Raw genomic sequence first — 15,360 nt, forward strand, 5'->3', positions numbered from 1 at the left:
ATGCATGCACTACAATTCTCCTTTTCAAGAGTCAGCAATCAAAATGATGTAAACCCGAACAGTGGGACGAGTGCTTTGCCACAGTATGGTGTCACATGTATTCATGTTACTGTCATGTTTGAACTTTGGGTCTGCGACGTGGCATTGGTAAGACGGAGTGTTTGCTAAATCAAATTCATTCTCTCTCTCTCTCGCTCTCGTAGGAGAGGGACATGTGTAGTGGTGTTTTATGGGTAACCTTTTTAATGAGCATGATGAGAGGATGGATGTTATCACTGTGGTCCTCAACCCCCCTTACAGAGTTTAACACCACACACAGCTCTGCACCAACTCGCCGCAGGTGAAACCACTTGGTGACACCGCGTCATCATATGCACCGCGTGCCTTATTTGCATAAAAAACGCCGGCTGGCCAGCCCCTTGTCTTAAGACACGAGTGACAGACAGCTCGGGGTATTGGGTGTCTCATCTAGCCTCCCAGCTAGCTTGTTCATCAACTCAAAACAGGGGCAGCTGACGACACACTCGCGTCTGTTTCTACTCGGGGGGGGGGGGCATAAACGGTACAGTTAACACGGAGGTCACGGTCAGTGGGGGGTGGAGGGAGCGGTACCCGACGGGGGGGGGGGGGGACATAGCGGACTGGGTGCTGTGGCCCCTGCAAATGGATGGGAGCCAAGGCTTGCCAGCTTGCTGCTGATTTAGCCCCACGTTAGCTTAGCTCTGCTTTCCTGGCGCAGCTTGGAAAGCAGCTTCAACTCCTAAACCGCAACTTCAACCCCCCCCCCCCGGACACCGGTCAGCCCAGACTAGCGTTTAGCCACACCAGCTAGCACAACCACAACGTTCCCCCAGCCGCCCACGACTACAGCATTATGCAGTTAAAAAATACACATGTACAGAAATAACTGGTTGGGGGGAGAGCATGTCGCAGGCAGTCCCTACCTGTAAACGCAGTCGCTGACGCGCTAAGCCGCCGCGTCTGCTTGCTTTAAAGTCTGATGTTGTGTCGCTAGACGTCAAGTCCAACTGCACTACAGTGGATTCCAGTCTGGGGAAGCAAAATAAAAGCTCAGCTGCCCTACTCCACTGTACAGCGCGAGCTGAGGATGAAGCTTTGGCGACACCTGCAGGTCTCGTTCCATATAGCAGCCGCACGGGTTAAAAGCGTGACACATCTCTGTCTCAGGGCTCAGAGACGCGCTGACAGCATCTCCGGTGTTGGAAGCAGTTCAGCAAATAGTTTAAATAGGTGGTTCTTCCCATTGATTCAAATACAGGAACATAATACAGTAGCATACAATTTCAGGGAGTTGCCAAACAGAAATAAAACTAAATAGAGCTTAAAACCATTGGTAATATTATAATTTTTTACTCTAGTCTATACATACTGAGGGGGGAGATTGTTCCAGTATTTTGGTGCAGAATAAGGAGTTAACAGATTTTAAATGTAAAGCAGAGGCAGACCACAGGAATTTAAAGTAATTTAATAGAACCTTAAATAGAATATATCAGTCTGTGCTTTGATGTTGGGATGGACTTCATGACAGACGGTGCAGGAGCAACATCAGTCTCACTTCTTCTGTTACACTGCCAGCAACTATATGCTGCGCGTTATGAAAGACCCGCTAACCCCTTTAGAGCCTGTGTGCGCCCTCTTCCATCAGCCGATAGTGGCCTTCTGAGCGTTTTCCCGGAGCGCGACTGCTGACTAAGGACCATCAGATTTTTGCAGTCTGGGCCCCCAAACTCTGGAACTGCTGAGGTCAGGTCTGCTTAACCCACCACTACTTTTAAATCTCTTCTTAAAAAGATTCTTCCTCTAAAAAGAGATTCTCTGTGAATTATTATTTCATTGCAATTTATGTGAGCTTTATTGTATTTCATTATCACGGTTTTATTGTTTTTTTCCCCTTCTTGTTGTGAACTACTTTGTAATGTTAAGAAAAGTGCTATATAAATAAAGTTCATTATTATCATCACCATGTGTGCATGCCATCAAAACGTAATGCTGGTTTAATCCCATTTCATCCTCATCTCTTATTTACAGCTCTGCACACAGGACATCCATCATAGAGCAAAAACACCAACGCTATGAATAGAAAGCTACCTGTCAAACACATTTCTGACAACTTTCCCACAATTAAAGCCAGCCGAGCTATTTATCACAAAACTTTATTTAAGATGTGTACATACAATATATTACATTATATACTATTTAAAGCATGTGCAAATTGTGTATCCAAGTATGTCAGGATAGCAGCCTGCGACAACACACTGCCTTCATATCAGAACCTGCTCTACTAGGAGCTCTACAATGCTCCACTAGTGTTTTTCCAAAGTGTTGCCACAGCGTTAGGTACCCAACAGGTTAACAACACATCCTTGATGAAGTTTACGTGTGCTTCCCCATGATATTCCAGCTCCAAAAACAATTATGGATGTGAATCCAATAACCCCCCCCCCCCCCAAGCAATTTTGGCCATTTGCCCCAGAGCCAAAAGAGGAAGCGGGGAGGTAATTTTCTGTGACTGGAACGGTGATTAACACTGTTTTGCCATGGTAACCATACTAAGCGGGCCTGGCGAGCTGCCGAACAAAAACCCCACCAGAGGGAGACTCTGTTAGCACGTAATAACAATCATTAACCATCCTAATGCAGCCGCAGCAATCCAGACTAAATCAAGTACATCTGGACCGCTTGGAAACGAGCCTGGGAGGTTGCCGGGAAGTCAACACGTGGCTCTGCCGACAAAGGCCACTGTGCAGGTGGCCTCCGAGAGAGGAGGAGCCATTTCCATAGAAACCACACCGGCACTGAAGACTAGGGAAATGTTATGAAATGTAGACAAAAAAAACAACAACAAAGGTAGTCTTTAAATCTCATGTAGTCTTAATCAGGGTCGAGACACAAAAAAAATCCCCAGAGCAAAAGGCCTTCCTGTGTGACCAACTCAAAGCAACGCATCCCGACTGGCACCGTCTGACAGCGGCCGTGGAGACAACAACGCTGCCTTGTGACGCGACTCTGGGACGAGGCCAACACCAGATCCGGAGTAAAGTGACAGAAATCATTAGCTCTGTGAAATGTCAGAGCCGTGCAGACTAATTCTGAGCCAGCCAGACCAAATCATTCGGCTTCGGGTGCCAAAACGGCATGCAATCTTTTTTCTTTTTTTTTTCCGCGAGCCAGCTGAGGACACCTGTGCCACATCCAGAGGCAGACGGGGCGTGTTGGCAGTAGAGTCTCAAGTCCTCTCCAGTCAATCAGCCACTAAGTAGATCTCCAGAGCTGCAGATATAGGACGGATTCAAGGCTTTCATTTGATCCATAGCCGTTTGCAGTTTTCCTCTCTTGGTGCTCTCGTCCACCGAGAGCCAGCCAGCATGAGGAGGTGGAGTAGGATGTTAGACTCAAGGCAGTGCCTCACCGGTCAGCTGAATAACAAGACTTCCACTTGTCTCCGACTGGATGAGCAGCAAGCCAGCGTGTCTGCCTGCAGTACTGGGCTTGAAGTGGACGGGCAGCTTCAGATAGTGCTGCGACCTAATGGGTGGCAAAGAAGAACGACGGTCAACAGATGGATAGTTACAAAAAAGGATTTCAATTTGAAATGTTGAGCATGATTACACAACATAAACATGCATTTTCACATAAAACTAAAATAAAGTACTTGGGATTGCACTTTATGAACCATGACATGCTGGACCAGCGGTAGGCGACCTACAGCATGCAGCTTAAATCTGTGGCACTCGAGCAATACGCGTGCAAGACAGTTTTTTTTTTTAGAAACGTTGAATTGCCCCGTCATTTAAAGTACTGGAGTTGATTTCTGTTAAGCTTATTGCTGGTGGAAGGTCGGTAGGGTTAATGATTTCAATCAGATGAGGATGCTTTCATAAAGAGGTCAGTCTTCTTGTATAATAATAATAATAATAATAATGTCCTGATTATTGGAGAAAAATGCTTTTTTAAATGTTACCTTGATGTCGATGTGGCACACTAATAAAAAAATGTAATAATGGCACCCCTGTGCTGGACAACAAAAAATAGCCCCAATACAGAGAGAAAAAGAAATCCACATGCACACAAAATGTTACAGCATAACAAATGAGCGGGGCGGTCCACGGTAATGAGAGTACATGACAAGAGCCACAACATGCTGGGGGGGGGGGGGGGGGGAGGGGCGGGGGGGCCTCACAACACACCTGCTTTAGGGCTGCTCAGGTTCAGGTTGTGGCAAACACACAGTGGAGATACAAAAAGTCATGACACACAAACGGTATGTCCAACAACGCTTTTGTCGAGGAAGTGAATAAAGTTCGATGTATATTATTTTTTCCCACCACATTGTTATTCCGATTTCAACAACACAAAAACACATGCTGTGCTCATTCTGAACACAGTCCCTCATCGGCAGAGCACGACTGGTGGCCAGGCAACCCCCCTCCCACAGGCCTCAGTTAGGGAACACCAGGTCTCCGAGGTCTCGAGTGCTCCCCGCATACAGCAACGTCCTCCGGGTCCCAGCGTCGCCCGCAGTGAGCGGTCGCAACGGGCCAAAGACACACTCTACGTTACAGCACAGAGCACGTCTAGAGTTGTGTGTCCTATATCTGACTAAACATGATTACCTAGCTACTTAGACCCATGGGAGAAATCTGTGTAGAGCACAAAAAAATAACCTAAAATGGAAGCGTAGCAACAAAGAAAAACAGAAGTTGGCATGAGTTATCTTCCCAATGCGTCACCTAGCTACCATCAAGAGTGTAGAACGAGAGAGAGTCTGGGATAAGGACCATTGGACTCACCTCAGGGAATATTTGGAATGCTTGATGTGGAAGGGCTCCGTAGGGTTTACAAATTTCAGCTGCAAGTCAATTAGAGAAGCCACACATCAAATACCAAATCCATGCAAAGCCCAATGACAATCATTAGGAGTTATTACCATTCATCATTTAGTACAACAAAAGACAAGACAGTCGTGCAATTTGTATTGGCGATATTGAATGAAATGAAACAATGTGAGCTAAGATCTTCTTTGTACACTGACCCAGAGATAAAAATGTCCAGAAACTTAAAAGGATTTCTTTTAAAACCTTGCTTTAACTCAGCTCATCTTGTTCTGTATACAGGTGCTGGTCATATAATTAGAATATCATCAAAAAGTTGATTTATTTCACTAATTCCATTCAAAAAGTGAAACTTGTCTATTATATTCATTCATTACACACAGACTGATATATTTCAAATGTTTATTTCTTTTACTTTTGATGATTATAACTGACAACTAAGGAAAATCCCAAATTCAGTATCTCAGAAAATTTGAATATTACTTAAGACCAATACAAAGAAAGGATTTTTAGAAATCTTGGCCAACTGAAAAGTATGAACATGAAAAGTATGAGCATGTACAGCACTCAATACTTAGTTGGGGCTCCTTTTGCCTGAATTACTGCAGCAATGCGGCGTGGCATGGAGTCGATCAGTCTGTGGCACTGCTCAGGTGTTATGAGAGCCCAGGTTGCTCTGATAGTGGCCTTCAGCTCTTCTGCATTGTTGGGTCTGGCATTTCGCATCATCCTCTTCACAATACCCCATAGATTTTCTATGGGGTTAAGGTCAGGCGAGTTTGCTGGCCAATTAAGAACAGGGATACCATGGTCCTTAAACCAGGTACTGGTTGCTTTGGCACTGTGTGCAGGTGCAAAGTCCTGTTGGAAAATGAAATCTGCATCTCCATAAAGTTGGTCAGCAGCAGGAAGCATGAAGTGCTCTAAAACTTCCTGGTATACGGCTGCGTTGACCTTGGACCTCAGAAAACACAGTGGACCAACACCAGCAGATGACATGGCACCCCAAACCATCACTGACTGTGGAAACTTTACACTGGACCTCAAGCAACGTGGATTGTGTGTCTCTCCTCTCTTCCTCCAGACTCTGGGACCCTGATTTCCAAAGGAAATGCAAAATTTACTTTCATCAGAGAACATAACTTTGGACCACTCAGCAGCAGTCCAGTCCTTTTTGTCTTTAGCCCAGGCGAGACGCTTCTGACGCTGTCTGTTGTTCAAGAGTGGCTTGACACAAGGAATGCGACAGCTGAAACCCATGTCTTGCATACGTCTGTGCGTAGTGGTTCTTGAAGCACTGACTCCAGCTGCAGTCCACTCTTTCTGAATCTCCCCCACATTTTTGAATCGGTTTTGTTTCACAATCCTCTCCAGGGTGCGGTTATCCCTATTGCTTGTACACTTTTTTCTACCACATCTTTTCCTTCCCTTCGCCTCTCTATTAATGTGCTTGGACACAGAGCTCTGTGAACAGCCAGCCTCTTTTGCAATGACCTTTTGTGTCTTGCCCTCCTTGTGCAAGGTGTCAATGGTCGTCTTTTGGACAACTGTCAAGTCAGCAGTCTTCCCCATGATTGTGTAGCCTACAGAACTAGACTGAGAGACCATTTAAAGGCCTTTGCAGGTGTTTTGAGTTAATTAGCTGATTAGAGTGTGGCACCAGGTCTCTTCAATATTGAACCTTTTCACAATATTCTAATTTTCTGAGATACAGAATTTGTGATTTTCCTTAGTTGTCAGTTATAATCATCAAAATTAAAAGAAATAAACATTTGAAATATATCAGTCTGTGTGTAATGAATGAATATAATAGACAAGTTTCACTTTTTGAATGGAATTAGTGAAATAAATCAACTTTTTGATGATATTCTAATTATATGACCAGCACCTGTAGATTGGACCAAAGTGAGGAAGCAAACGTTTGTCCTCCCCGTGTCTTCCCGAGAATAAGGCGGGCCTCACCTCATGCGTGTCAGACGAGTTGTTGCGGATGTTGACCTTCAGGGTGCTGGATTCTCCCGTCCGCGTGGCCGGGAAGGTGTAGAGGTCCTGTGGGGAGTACACACCCCTCCTCACCGCCTCCTCCTGACTGAAAGGCAGAAAATGTGTTTTAACAGAGAGCACAAGCAGCACCTGAAGGTGAGACACCTGCTAGAAAACACAAGCTACGGTACACTAAACTCTTTTAAAGAACGTCGACTTTAAAATAAGGACAAAACATAAATGACTTTGAATTATTGAGTACTGGATGCGAAGGTGAATTAGAACGTGATGATGTGTTCACATGTGATCTCGTAAAATGCAGTGTTGGTGAGAAACTTGACCAAATCCAGTTGTTCGAGATGTTTTCACAGCAACACAAATAGATATTAGAGAGTGGGGGGGTGCTTGTAACCCGGGTCTCACCTGGTCTTGCCTGCCGAAGCATCAGCCCTCTTCCGGGTCTTGACCGTGGCCTCGGTCTTCACCAGAGAGCAGTCTCCTTCCTGTGGTCCTTCCACTGGTCCAGACTTCACTCCCTTTAGACACACAGACAAATCTTTAAGATCACGGCTAGTAAATTCAAAAAACAAATAATTATAATCTCCATTCCACTTCAAAACTAGCTGGTTGGAAGAAACACATGCAAACATCTTTCAAGTAAATCATGCACTGCTACATCTACTGCAGACATGATTAAGAACTAGATGGGAAACACATCACACCCATTTTAGTTCCACATCAGACTGACGGGCGCATATCTGAATCAAAGCCTCGCAGAACCAGAGCCACAGATTAGCATTTAACACCACCGCGGGATTTGGCACTTTTTTTTATTTTTTATTTTTATTTTTTTATAAACGCTGCATCTAAGAAATACAGCGACAACAAAAGCGCCACCATCGCAGCCACTTAACCTGCTTTATGTGGAGCCATCTATCAGACATTCCACTCGCTGTGTATGTATGCTCTTAAGTTAACTGGGTCTGTCATAACACTTCACATTAAAGCGGCGCACACGCAAAGCCTGGGGCCCCATCTCAGCGGGGGGGAGGGGGGCTCTCCTTACCATCCCACAACCCACTTCTCTCATTTGTTAATTCTGTAACACTACAAAGCCAGTCAAGGTACTACACTACCATATGAGCTGCTGTAAAACACTGAAACAAGTTAAATAGTGATTAGTTCAACAGAAGGTCTGATAAATATGGAAGATAAATGTAGATTTGGACATTTCTGCTCCACATTGTAAAGGAACGAAGGATGTACTTCAGTAAGGGTGAGATAAAGCATGGTTAAAGTTTGAAGTTTTTGTAGTGGGGTTCTATGAGGTTCTTTATTATTATTTATTTTTTAGACTGTAGTAATACACTATCGGTTTAAGTGTACCCGATGGGGAACTCAAGCTTCAGAACCCACCAAACTCTATTGCCCAAAACAGTCATTTTACCTCCCAAGCACACAGGGGATGCTGCTACTCCCGCTGCCTTGATTGGCTAGTTTGTTTGTGTTATTGTGAGACTTTGTTGAATCCGAACGTGCCCTTTAAAAACATCAGTTACACAATAACACATACAAACTAAGCGATCGAGGCATATTTAGACCAACAACGGCCATGCTCTGTGAGGTAAATTTACTCTTTTTGTCAAAGGAGTCTGGTTAGTTGAAGAAAGCGTTGATAACGGCTAAGAGTTTCCTCGTCAGGCTGTCTTAAGCAAGATAAAGCGGAGAAAACATTTTAAATATACCGTACACTGAACTGAAATAGATTTTTTTGGTGTCTAAAAAGATGTTTTCACAGCACTACATTGCTTTACTTGAGGCTGGAACTCCTGTTTCTCCAGACTGGGCCGTGCTGGCTGTCATTGACTGAAGCTAATACACCGACTATGGATAAGAACCTCAAACAAACATACTTCAGAAAATCCTATCTAACCCTTTAAGGAGAGCAAATAAGAAAACAGTGATTATAGTAAAACTAAAACTCTGAAAGACTATGTGCTCTATGTAGTACAGTGTTCGAGTCCTCACAGTGCCACAGAGTTGGAAGCGGATTCTGGTTTTCTGCTGGGGCTCAGACACAGGGTGGCACTCCAAGTCCCAAAACTGGGCATAGTCCCCTCTGTCCCTGGGCAGGAAAGTAATGGGCACCTGGGAGAGCAAGAGAATCAGAGAAAACAATCACACCGACTGGATTTCACCGTATAAATGATCGTTGTACTCGTTTACGTTTTCAGAGGCTGACCTCCAGGAAAATCTAACTCACCAACTGCCTCATAACTCGATATAGTTTTACTGCTGCAAGGTGTTCAGGTGGAATATACAGCAACTATAGCTTATAATTAGATCTTTCTAAAGGCATAGATTAGCTCAGAGAATGTTTCATAGCAGTTTTCACAACAGAACACGGTTTTGCTTGAACTTTTTGAGGCACTGGCTTGACAAGGTGCTCCAAACAAGATGGGATTTGGTGAAGTGCTGTTGCCCCGGGAAAAAAGACTAAAACACCAGCGGTTCAATTCTCCAGGCCCTCTTCACAGTGTTTCGACTGGTCAGTTAAAACAATGGCTGCATTCTATTTAGATGTACCACTTCCAAGGCCTTGGTGCTGTGTACAGTCTCTCTAGCACGCTAACAGACACACCTAAATGGAACAGAGCCATTCAGGTAAATAGGTGGTAGAAAGGACTTTGGTTCACGACAGCATATTAAAGTGCTAAATTAAGAGAAACTCAAATATTCTCTGAGAAAATGATTTAACACAAAAAAGCGTAAATAGTATATAAAAGCCTTTACTATAATTGCAAGAGTACTGAAGTCTGTTACATGTAAAGTGTCCTAAACTATAAAAGTAGCCATTGAAAAGAAATGTTTGTTTTATTTGGCTATAAACAATAATAAACAAACAATGAATTATGCCACAGAAGCTGGACCAACAACCAAACGCCATGAAAGAATATCAACAGGGTTCATAAAGTGAATACTGGTGTGTCTTTAATTATGACTGTGTTCTAGCTATTGGTGATGTTAATCTGTTAACCTAGATGCCCTGAAAATGTGTGTTTATATGTGGACCCGGTAGGCAGACTATTTTGATCCGTTAGTCTAAACTTAACTTAACGGAGCACAGGCGGCTGTTCCCTGCCTACCTGCATCTTCTCATAAGCTCCCAGAGCGCCTGAGATCCTGGAGCATCTGAAAGCAGTGTAAGTGGCCCGGTAGACGTCTCCCGTTTTGTCAACGCCCTGAGGAGAGAGAAGAGACCACAGCTTGACCCGAGTCACTGCCGCCACTCAACGGGCCACATGTGAAGCTACAGAATAAACCCATGAATAAAGTGAGTCAAGAGACAAGAGGAGAGTTTAGTGAAGTTGGAACTAAACTTCAAAACAAAGAAAATCTTTTAATTTCCGAGTACAGATAATAAAGAGAAGAACAGTAAACAGAATGACAGAAGAAAGAGAGAATAATAATAATAATAATACAAAAAGAAAAGCACCTTGACATATGTAGGAGCAAATGATGACAGGTACCACCTCACTTCACCGTCCCCATTCTGCACCTCCAGCTGAGCCTCTGAAGTAGAGGAGCAGAGTCTTAGTCTCCCACAGGAACACACACACCTACCTAGAGCAGATATTCTCAAACAGTGGGCAGCAGAGCACCATCTACCGGGCTGAGGAGTTACTGCTAAACGGTTTGATTAAATTAAAAATCACAATTTTTGCCAATTTACAAAGCTAGTTATTTTGATATCTAAATATAGAGTTCACATGAATATCGGACATCAAATCAAAATGCTCCATTTCAATTACCAGTGAGGTTTAAATATGACAACACATCAGGTGATCACAAAGGTGATTTGACGTTAGCTGGCTAACATTCCGTCGGATGCAGTGACACAAAATGGATCGTTTTTGTGGGAGACAACGCTGCACCAGTAAGAGTGCCAAAGCATGCGGTGAGGAAAGACCATGAATACATAAAATTAGGATTCATAATATATTTTGGTCCCTACAGCGGACAGTGGCGTAACACATATTTAAAGCACAGTTTATATTTCCTCCTTTCTCATGTTTCTTATTTATAATCATTTATTTGATTTGATTTGAGAAGGTGGTCCTTGTATTTTTTTAAACAACCAAAAGTGGGCCTCAAGTTACAAAAGGTGGAGAGTGAAGTGTATTAAGTGAGACTTAAAACCACATCAGTGTGAAGATTTTAGGCTTCTAGATGAAAATGTGTATGACCAGAGACACCTCCGTCCTCTGGTCAGTGACCTGCTCACCTGATGTTTCCCCTGAGGGGGTGGTGGGGAACATGATGGTCTTGTTGCTGATCTCCACCAGGGCTTGAGGGGCCTGCGGAGGTAGCGAGGGCCTGGCAGCGAGCCTGGCCACAGGCAGCACCGGGGTGGCAGCCTGAGGAGGCAGGGCTGACAGGGTGGTGTCTGCTGGGGTCGCGGACACATCCAGAGCCAGGTCCCCGCGAATCTGGACCTTAATAAACTGAACCAGTGGTCACAATGCACACGTTTAGCTCTCGTTAAAGGGACAGTTTGGATTTTGTTCTGGTGTGGTTGTATGAGGTTCTTTTCCATAGTCGGTGTATTAGTTACAGTTGATGTCGGTCGGCAGGTCCCCAGTTTGGAGAAACAGCCGGAAGTACCAGCACAAGAGCAAAGCAATGTGGACGATGTGGACGGGGACAGCAAAACATATTTTAGACACCTAAACCACTGGCTTGATTGGTTGGTTAGTTTGTGTGACTTCAAGATACAATATGCTTATTGTTACCCTGGTTTAAGTACAATTGTGTGAAATGGTTTTGTTGGGAGGCGCCATAAAAGAAAAAATGAATTAATTGCAGATATAAAAAGACATAATACAATAAATATAATAAAACGTTTTTAAGAAAGAATAAAAATATCCATCTGAGAAAATACCAAACAAAATCTGACGTTTTTGATAAAAAGCATGGACATCATCAGTAAGGTCTGTCTGACAGCAACGCATAGCGGTGAAACTATTCTAAATGTAGCAGACACCTAAACCGTCCACAGCAGCACATTTCTTTGCTCCTGTGTGTCAGCTACTGTAGCTAATACACCGACTGGTTCTTCATACAACCAAAACCATCCCTTTCAGCTCTCACAGCACATGACAAGATGACTGACTGACTGGAGGTTTGAAAAGCTGAATGTCTTAAGTGTCCCATACCTTCTGTTGACTGTCACACTGGACATAAATCTGTCCGCTCCACGGCAGCAGGGTAGACTTCGTTGCTAGTGAAGGGTTGGGGCTGATCAAAATCTGCAGGTGGCACCTTGTTTAACATTAATAAAGAAACAGGACACAAGTGGATTAATAAAAATCATATATACACACAGTCACATAAGATTAGGATCACATCAGGACGGGACTTCCTTCCTGTAATTGTTCTTTAGTGTAGCTGTGCTGACGATAGCTGTGAAGGGCTGCACTGCCCCGGTTACATACATACACCTCAAATGAAGCTGTCAACATTTAGCGTATGGTATCACCTATACAGTGTGGACAATGCAAATGAAACCACAAGCACGTATGTTCTTACTGGGGCTCGATAACTCCATGCTGAGGGGTGATGGTGAGGCAGTGAGCGGGCCAGGACAAATCAAAGCTCAGCTCTCTGGATGTATTGTTCCAGATCTGAACCTGACTGGTGCTGGCTGTGCCGTCTGAAAACAGCAACAAAAGAAATTCATGCTGCTGGCTCCTCATCGGGCGCCGTGTCACTCACCTAAGGGTCAGGGGTTATTCAACCATACTCAAAATCTGTAGTTAATAGAAAGCTAAGGCGATCTAATGGCACATAACGGGCTTTTGTAATCTAGATTCCACTCACTGATGGTGGGAGCTGCAAGGACAAGTTGTTCTGGGTGGATGGTCCAGGACTCAGACTGCCTGTGCAATGGCTCTGAAGCCTGGAGGGAAAAGAGGCATTCTGCATTGAGAAGTATTTTCTTTGTTTATGTCAAATGCAGTGTAAGAAATGTTTACATCTCATCCAGCAGAAGCAGCATCTCATTACTGAACACAATGAAACCATCAAAGTCCATTACAGAGGGGCTTCTGGTACCTTTAAGGAGGGCTCTGCCACTCTCAGTGCTGGACCTTGGGGACCTTTCACCGGCAGCACGTCCAGAGACACATTGCTGTTGGCCAAGCTGCTGGGTATTACACAACATTAAAAGGTACATTGCGTCTAATATGATGCATTTCATTTAATGTGCTCACTTTAAAAACATGTACAGACCTACAGTCTGACAGTATTGCTTTTTACATAATCAGTGTGCGCATTAAAAAGGAACACTTCATCAATTACTCTCTTTGCGTTACCTCGTATTGGTGAAGAGCACTTTTGTTTATGCTTCAGTGTTATGTATAGAAAGGAGCGAGCATACGACTGGATACAGGAGACTTGGCTTGTACTGCACGTTTTGTGTGAGTTAGTAAAACTGTATCAAAACCCCCCTTTACAGTTGTTAAAAGCAGCCCCCATTGATTCATCAAGACATTTCTCAGTTTGATTCTCTGTTCACCGTGAAGACATGCGAGAAAAAACAACAACGTTTTCTCCAAGAGTTCGAGGCAAGACGGGGCGAGTCATTGATACACAAGAGACCCCTTTGCTTCCTATTCCGTTATGCATTCCTTTAAAGTAGAATTACTGAAATGCATTACAATACTGATTAAAGACTAATGGATGTGTTGTGCTGGTCAGCTGAGGTGATTCGGGCATCTAATTAGGATGCCTCCTGGACGCCTCCCACTGGAGGTTTTCCAGACACGTCCAACTGGGAAAAGACCCCGGGGAAGACCCAGAACACGCTGGAGGGATTACATCTCCCAGCTGGCCTGGGAACGCCTCGGGATCCCCCAGAATGAGCTGGAACATGTTGCCGGTGAGAGGGAAATCTGGGTCAGCCTGCCTGGCCTGTTGCCACCGCGACCCGACCCCGGATAAGCGGAGGAAAATGGATGGATGGATGGATGGATGTGTTGTGATGAATGGATGTGTTGTGTCGGAGTACAGTGCCTGTTAGAAGTCAGTGGGACAGTACCTGTGTGTCTCTGGACGGTGTCTGGAGGAGGGCAGCAGCAGCAGCTCAGTGTGGTCACTCTGCTCAGCGGCCGTGCTCTTCGTGCCTCCCAGCAACGACACCACTACCTTGCTCATGTTTCCGTAGAAAATGTGAGCCTCGTTGGGCCGTTGGGGCAGGTCGTAGGCTACAGAACAAGTGGAGAATTACAGCGACACCAATATTTGAGACATGTACTCCAACAACCCTATTTAAACTGAATCTGCTATTTCCAGTACATTCCCTGTACATGTATAGTAACTGGTTCGCCAACCTCAGCGTATAGAGTATCAGATATAGAAGCTTTGAAGAACTGACTGCTGGGTACGAATCACTTTTCAGTAATTAATCAGCATGTGAAAACTTTGCACATTATTACCTTTTAGTATTAGCTGAGAGGTCATAGTGAACAGGGTTGCCGACTCAGCTTTATTTATTTTAGGAGGAGACTGAACATATCTTTTGACGAGCATTATCTGGACATCTTACTCTCTGTGACGATGTCCTCTCCCAGGAACTTCTCATTGAAGTTGATGTTTTTCAGCAGACTGTTTTCAGACAGAGCCTTCCGCACAGCCTCAGGTTTACTCTGAAGCAATCTGAGAAGACAAAAGCACAGCTATCTGGAATCGGATTTATAAAATCAGCACTTTTAAAGATTTCTATTATTATACAGTACATAACAGCATACAAGTCATCTGTAGGCAGGTGCATCACACAAATACTGCTTTGTGCATTACAAAGCTGACCAGAGACAATACTTGTTTTTGATCTTATTGTGGAAATTAGAAAATGAAAGAATTGATCAACGTCAACTGCTTCAGTTCACCTGCATTGTTCTTACTGCATTGGTACAACCAGGTTAGAAGTGCACATGTTTTCTTTGGAAACAGTTAAGGCAATAAAGGTGAAGAGAGGAAAAATGAAAAAACTAATAGTAATCCACTTTGACCGTTTCATGCTGACGTCTATCATTAAAACCATTATCTTGTTTTGTATTATAATTTTTCTGAAAATCTATGTTTAAATATGTAAATTAGGTATCGTCTTACCACATATGTGTTAATTTGCAGACATCTAAACATTGGATAAAGCCAGGATAAAAATTCTTGTTTCATTTTGGAGACATATTGGAGTCAACGGTTTTACTGAGGGACTTTTGAATATCTTTGTATCACTCTATAAATCAGCAAAAATACAACAGACATAACTTTCACCCTGTTTTTTAGGATTCAGAGAACTGCCTTTAAAGAAATGAGTTGTGGAATTCCAAACATTTTGAAAATACTGCATGTGGTTTGGGTAAAAAAAAAAAATGTCTTCTTCTTTCAGAGTAGTAAAATAAAAAACTGAATGTTTTCTTTCCCACTAGTCTGAAAGATGTTATGACACTAAACAGCCCTGAAA

At 43.7% G+C, this 15,360-nt stretch overlaps 1 protein-coding gene across 12 annotated transcripts in view; it reads right to left on the reverse strand.

The window, feature by feature from the left end:
- Positions 1-2,158: 2,158 nt before the first annotated feature.
- cep192 (centrosomal protein 192) overlaps positions 2,159-15,360 on the reverse strand; it is a 34,663-nt gene continuing 21,461 nt past the window's right edge. For 5 of the 12 annotated variants that reach the window (XM_076096610.1, XM_076096608.1, XM_076096611.1 and 2 more), the window contains exons 39-51: positions 14,443-14,552; positions 13,936-14,101; positions 12,951-13,041; positions 12,717-12,795; positions 12,426-12,549; positions 12,053-12,158; positions 11,122-11,341; positions 10,333-10,409; positions 9,983-10,078; positions 8,865-8,984; positions 7,260-7,372; positions 6,816-6,942; positions 5,246-5,948 (exon numbers count right to left, since the gene is read on the reverse strand). In XM_076096610.1, the coding sequence (XP_075952725.1) occupies positions 5,421-5,948; positions 6,816-6,942; positions 7,260-7,372; positions 8,865-8,984; positions 9,983-10,078; positions 10,333-10,409; positions 11,122-11,341; positions 12,053-12,158; positions 12,426-12,549; positions 12,717-12,795; positions 12,951-13,041; positions 13,936-14,101; positions 14,443-14,552 (1,957 nt within the window). In that variant the 3' untranslated portion in view covers positions 5,246-5,420. Of the gene's footprint in view, positions 3,547-4,811; positions 4,871-5,245; positions 5,949-6,815; positions 6,943-7,259; positions 7,373-8,864; positions 8,985-9,982; positions 10,079-10,332; positions 10,410-11,121; positions 11,342-12,052; positions 12,159-12,425; positions 12,550-12,716; positions 12,796-12,950; positions 13,042-13,935; positions 14,102-14,442; positions 14,553-15,360 lie in introns of those variants that run through there. The other 7 variants (XM_076096616.1, XM_076096613.1, XM_076096612.1 and 4 more) reach the window with 5 other exon arrangements.

This window comes from Anarhichas minor, unplaced genomic scaffold, assembly GCF_050575085.1.
Source record: "Anarhichas minor isolate MPS153535 unplaced genomic scaffold, ASM5057508v1 ptg000022l, whole genome shotgun sequence".
In the NCBI taxonomy this organism is placed as follows: Eukaryota; Metazoa; Chordata; class Actinopteri; order Perciformes; family Anarhichadidae; genus Anarhichas; species Anarhichas minor.